This window comes from Rhagoletis pomonella, unplaced genomic scaffold (assembly GCF_013731165.1).
Source record: "Rhagoletis pomonella isolate Grant_MI unplaced genomic scaffold, Rhpom_1.0 Rhpom_scaffold_00001, whole genome shotgun sequence".
NCBI classification, from domain to species: Eukaryota; Metazoa; Arthropoda; class Insecta; order Diptera; family Tephritidae; genus Rhagoletis; species Rhagoletis pomonella.
Genome location: NW_023458555.1, coordinates 74,882,153 through 74,888,819, shown reverse-complemented (window position 1 = coordinate 74,888,819; position 6,667 = coordinate 74,882,153). Strand labels below are relative to the sequence as shown.

At 34.3% G+C, this 6,667-nt stretch overlaps 1 protein-coding gene across 1 annotated transcript in view; it reads left to right on the top strand.

The window, feature by feature from the left end:
• LOC118747699 overlaps positions 1 to 6,667 on the top strand; it is a 93,021-nt gene that overhangs the window by 27,161 nt on the left and 59,193 nt on the right. The window contains exon 2 of the mRNA XM_036481789.1: positions 3,537 to 3,548. Within this exon, the coding sequence (XP_036337682.1) occupies positions 3,537 to 3,548 (12 nt within the window). The remainder of the gene's footprint in view (positions 1 to 3,536; positions 3,549 to 6,667) is intronic.

Genomic DNA, 6,667 nt, shown 5'->3' with positions numbered 1-6,667 from the left:
ATATAGACAAATGTATACATAAATGCTCAGAATGAATAGAGAAGTCGATTAAGCCATGTCTGTCCGTCCGTCCGTGTACTCGAGTAAAAATTGAGATATCTCGACGAAATTTTGTATGTAGGTTTCTCTTTATCCAAGGTAGGTTGGTATTGAAACGCCCACTTCGCATATAACGGCATTTTCGAAAAATTTAAAAACCATATTTCAGTAAATGCTGGATCAAAATTGTTGAAAATTGGTATATGAAACATAATTCTGGTAAAAAAATAGTATTATTAGGAAAATTTTGGAAAATGGGCACTACCCCGCCCACTTATGATGATGTGCTGTATCTCAGTATCCTTACCAAGCTCGTAACGAGCCCTGCCTAGGGCCTAGCTAAAAAATCTCTTGAAAATCTTTGAAATCGGGCAATAACAACGCCCACCTCACATATAACGGTAATTTACAGATACACAAAAACTGCGATAAATCAATAGCTACTGAAGCTAATTGACTCAAAATCGATAATTACAATAACCACTTAGCAGAAAATTGTATTATTATAAATTTTTGGATAATGGGGAGGCACCGCCCCCTTATGACCACAAATGTGTATCTCGGTAACCGACTCCAACTCAATAATTTCTACCAATAGGTTTCAATAACCTTAGTACAAGAAAAAAATTCGTTGAAAATTATTCAAATCGGACTAAGATTACACCCATTTCCCGTATAACGGTAAATTTCAGACATCCGAAAACTCCGATATTTCAATAACTGAAGACGCTAATTTACTCCAAATTAATAGCTACAATAATCTCTTAGCAATAAATAAGACTACAATAGACTTTTAGGAATTGGGCGTTGCACCGCCCACTTTATGACTACAAGGTGTAACCACTTTATAGATTTCTACCAAACTTGGTTCAATTATTTCATTAAGTCTTAGTTAGGGTTGCCAGATTTTGAAACGAAGAAAGAAGTACATTTATATTTTCGATAGAAAAAAAGCAGTACAAGACATAAAAAAGGAGTGATTTTTTTAATTCCACTTAGTAAGGTTATAATCCCTAAGCACGGCCGAAGGCCGCCTACGCAGAAAGGAGTTAAGTGCAAAAATACTGTGGATACCGAAGCCGGAGTTATATCCACAAGATGTGTTATACACTTTTGACAAAAAAGGCGGGTTCCTCCTCTCTTCCTCGGCAACACAGAAAGGAGAATTCTACGTAGTAAGGGTTATAATCCCTAAGCCCTTTAATTTTATTATTTTAAAATTTTAATCCTTATTTGCATTTGCCAGTTTTGGGAGATAAGTACATGCGGCACGCACGTGTTTTTAGTGTGTATTTTGTCTTAGACTTTGTATAAAAAAAGAAAAAAAAAACTGTGTAGGGTTGGTCGAATGAATGCCCTCCTAGTCACCAGTTCCGTGTTGTTGTTGTTGTTGTAGCGGCTACCACAACCCCGCCGAGATCGGCTGATATCTCAGTCGTTGTCGTCGAGTTCCACTAACGGCAGCCCCAAGAAGCGAGCAGCCTCCGAGTCTTTTCGATTGCTGAGTATGAGGCCTTATGTTGGACAAAAGACGGAGTATAAAGGACCCAAATGGTGGAAATTAGCCTATGGTTACAGAAGATATGTTATAAAGTTATCGACAAAGACCTGCGTGCCGCTTGCCCTTTTCTCCCAAACCCGAGGGTAAACCCAAATGAGTTAAAATTTAAAAACTAATTGATAAAATTTAAGTAAAATGTGTGGAAAATTAACAATAAAAACTACTTTTTTTACCTGCGCTTTTCTCTCAAAGTGTTTACCGCCGGTAAACCCAAATCAAGGTTAAAATTTGAAAACGAATTAAAAAAAATTAAGTAAAATCTGTGAATAATTAATAATAAACTAATTTTTTCGCGAAATCTATAAAAGTTCCTTTCATTTTTCAAAAAAAAGCTGTGCACCAGTTATTATTTTACACCCTGTATATGATAAAATATTAATAGCTGGAAAAAGGAGTACAAAAGAAGTACAAAACTAATAAAGGAGTACATTTCCACATATATTTTTTTTTTTGGAGTACAAGGGAGTACAATGCAATAAAAGGAGTACGTTTACTCCCAAAAGCAGTACGTCTGGCAACCCTAGTCTAAGTCAGCATATTATCGAAAAAGTTTGAAATCGGGGAAAACCCCCCTGCTTATCATGCAAATGTAGTTTAGAGCAAGTTGAAACGACGATATTTGATACCTGCGCCGGGTATATAAAGATCGGATTCGCCCATGAATTCAGACGAAAAAAATTCAGAAATTCTGTTTTTCAGAAAAAAAATAATCACAATGAAAAATTTAGAAAACACTTTTTAGAAACAAAAGAAACTGAATGAAAAGTTCAGAACGAAATTTGTAGCACGTGTTCGCCTGACGTAGCGCAGCATTTGCTCGACTGAAGGGGTTAACCGCTACAATTGCATTTGATGTATATCCCGATGTACCAGGTCAGTTTTAAATCTTTTGCCAATCGATAAATTTTCATTTTTCTGGCATCATGTAAATATGCCTCCGATCTTCAAGTTTTCATTATATTTAGATCGAATTGATCTACCACAACATTTCCATTCACGCTTGTTACTAAAATAAATGCATGGAAATGAAAAATGCATTCAAATTTTGGGAAATAGAATTCAATTCTCATTCGCTCCACAAAAAATAATCTGTTTCACCAAGCGACCAATCGAATGTATATTCGCACCCAACCAAAAAAAAATGTATCGTGTTTGTTCTTATTACTTTTAATGCACTCCATTCTGATAACACGTGTTTACTAATTATTATTTCCTATTGATATGAGTTCAACCTTCGTAGTAACAGGCTAACCTAATATTCACGCACGACGCCAATTTTCTGTAAAAAAAAATTTCATGCACATACAACTTGTATGGGACCAACCGAAATTGAAAGGCGTGCGTATGAAGCAAATGCCGATTTCGTTTCTACCGAAAAATGTAACCTTCTCTTTGCCCTCTACGCACAAACACCAAGGCACGGTGCACATTGGTGCGATACGATATGCGATGCAATACGATATGGATGCGACATCGACATGTTGGGTACGTGGTAATTGGTAGGAAGCGATGATAACTGTGCACACTTGCACGACAGCGACACCGATGCGATATCATATCGCATGCGTATCGCACGTGTGACACCGCTGCGATATAATATTGCGGTTTTCTGAATGAGGTGAGATTAGTATTGCGAGGAATTTTTTGCAATAAGCTTGATCGTTTCACAGGCTGAATCATCATCCTAAATTTTTTAGTCGAATTTATAAAAAAAAACATGTTTATGGAACTATACCGACTAAATACTACTGTAGAACAGACATGACGAGTTCGGCATTGAGAAATATAGCGTCTGAGGTCAAGGACACAGGAAAATGCACAAAAGAATATTTTTCGTGATGGCTTATTTGCCTTTGTTTTCATATCTTTAAAAAGAAATTTATAGAATCCAATAATTTTAAAACTATTTATTTTTGATTTTGGATAACAAAAAAGATTTGGTGTTTGTTTAAATGTTAATGATTAACTATTTTGTTTCAAATATTCAAATAAATAGTAATCAAAGTACTTAGAAACAATTAAGAAATAATTAAGAATGAAGTATGTATGTTGGTAATTATTTTTGATTATTCGTTATATTTTTACACTGAGAAAAAAACGCGTTGTAAGAATAAAAAATTGTTATTTGATTACCATTTAAAAATGCTCGTATTTAAATCTAGTGAAAAGTGTTAACGAAATGGATTTTTCCATTATACATACACTACGTATAATGGAAGTATTCAATTCAAATACACCTGTATTAAAATGAGGCATTTTTCACTGCACGGATGGCGTTTTGCACGTCTCGGATGCTTTTTCATATGTAATTAAGAAAGTATATGGATAAAAAGCATGCACAGCGGTGACAACACATACACACATACATGGTATGACATAATGCACTAATCGCGCGCTATGATGTTGATTCAAACTCAACATTTGAAAGCACGTTTACATGTATGGCTGTAGCTGAGTATGCAAAGACGCTTAATACAATTGGTTGCAGCCAAGAGGGTCCGGGTTCAATTCCCATCGGACGAAACTTAAAATTAAATTTTTTTTCTTAGTTACGAAAAAGCATCTGTGCACTTCACAACCACATATTTTATAACGCACATACTCAAATTTAAAACGACTTGGGTCGCTCTTTCGCTCTTTCATATGCGTATTTTTTTTTTTATTTAGCACTTTTTTTAATTCTGAAATTTTTTTCCCTCAGTGTATATGTTTTTTCCCTTATCTCTATCCTCTATTTTATAAAGCAACTTACTACCCCTGAATTGATGCAAAATTAACATTAAATATATAGTTATTTTTACTTTAAAAAATCGGGGGAAGTTATTCAACCTTTCATAAGAAAAAGAATATTTTTGGCTATACAACTCAAAAATGTTTGCTAATCTTCTTTTTTTAATTCAGATTTCACCGATTTCTCCTTGTAGTGAAAGCAATATTCTGAAATAATTTGTCATGAAAATTTGAATATCTCACTTAATTTTTAGCCGACTTTGTAAAAATAAATATCAGTTTTACTCGATATTAAACATACGTTTCTCTTAAATTTTCTAAAAGTTTATAGATATAAATATAGACCCATCATTCGAAAGGTCTAAACTCGGTTGAGAAGCAACTTATTTAACTCATTAACAAGCTTATAAGGACACAAAAGTTTGTGTAGTTATCACAAAATGGTATTGCGTGCCGCATCGCATGTCGCATCGCGTATCGTATCGCGTATCGTATCGCATATCGCATAGCATATCGTATCGCGCTAATGTGCACCGTGCCTTAGAAGAGGGCGATGAGAAAGTACGGTTGCCAGACGTACTGATTATATCAGTACAGTACTGATTTTTCAACTCTTGTACTGATTTTATTCATTTCTTCAATCAGTACGCTAATGTCCTGATTTTTCAAAATTTGTACTGATTTGTACTGAATTTTCAATTCAAACAAAATGCTTTAGGATTTTCTTAAGGTTTTTACATAACGTTGGAACTTCGTTAAACAGTACTGTAAAAAGTAGAAACAAGTAATTTAATTATAGTTGACATGTTTCAGATAATATTTTATATGCCCAAGAAATTAATACAACAAAAAATTCCATCGTTTTATGGGCATACCGCCGAGTCGTTACGTATCAGTTGCGATAATATGATGGAGCCTAAATTTTTTAAAAAGAAGGCAGAGGTTTTTTTGCGAGTGTTGCTAGTTATCTCGAAAATAACTTTCAGTTTAATAACAACAAATTTGAGTATTCGAATGGCTTTTGCTTATAACTTACAACTCTTTTTACCCAGTTTACTGACATTGTAAAAGAGTTTTGCATACAAGACATAGAGTTAGATACTCGTTTTAGCGAGTTCTGAGCATTTCAAAATTGTTGCGTAGTTGAAAAAATTTATTTAAGGCATGATTCCTCACTATTAGATGAAGTCCTTAAATAGTGGTACTGTTCCACAGCAGTGTTGCCATTTTAGCCGTTTTCCGGCTAGATTTAGCCGGTTGCGATAGAAAACAGCCGGAGAAATTTCGATTTAGCCGGCAGCCGATTTGTTAGCCGTTTTGAATAAAAAAATTAGCCGTTTTAGCCGATTTAGTTATTTGCCTTGTATATATGTTTCCATTTTTGACTAAACGACCCAAAATCTGTTAGAAATGGCTACTTATCGTGGAGAAAATTTTCATGTCAGGCGGGGTTGTATGAAATTGGCCCGATTTCGCTTATTTTTATTTTAAACGAAGAAGGAATTTTCTTCATAAAATGTTTGTTATAAATGTCTTAATTTTAAGTGTGAAGTTATATTCGCAAATTTAGAAAATAAGAAATTGTTTCACTGTTAAGACACTTAAGATGCGTTTGTGTTTGGATATAGTGCCAACAAACAGAACAATTATTACATGTAGATATTGTCTTCCCAGATAGGCAATTCTGCCTAAATTACAAAACATCATTTTTGCCCACTCCCAAAGGCTTAAGGTAAGGGAAAAATTTATATTTTCAAGCACTATGTACACATATGTATTTTTTTAAACAAACTTTTTGCTGAGAACTTATTTAATTTCCAAAAACCGAATGCCAACTTGAATTAAAGGAACCAACACTGAAGTGAGTCAAAATGAAAATAAAAGAGCACAAATTTCTATGTAAAGCAAAACCCTCTGGGAATCCTACGAGACATCTGCCGGTCATATGACCGGTCATCTAAATGGGAGATCTGCAGTATTTTGGCGTCATATTTTACATCAGAATTGAAGGGATTTCTGAAAAATCTGACCAGTTCTTTTGTCTAACTGTGATTTTTCACCCCTTGTCAACATATGGCCTCGGTTGATGTTAACTTAAGGTCGTTGTTTTACTGCCTTAAAATTGAAGGGAAATTTTACAGCGTTTTTTATGTGTATTGGTTTCTATTTGAGTGTATTGAGAATCGGTCAGTCTGAAAAGGCCTTGTAGGGAAGACAATAGGTTTGTTCGTCGAAAATCCAGCGAGAATTATCACTCAAAATATCAGATAGTAACATTAATAGATAGTTTCTTTTTGCCGAGTACCTTTCAAATCATTGGAATTAACTAAATTAATT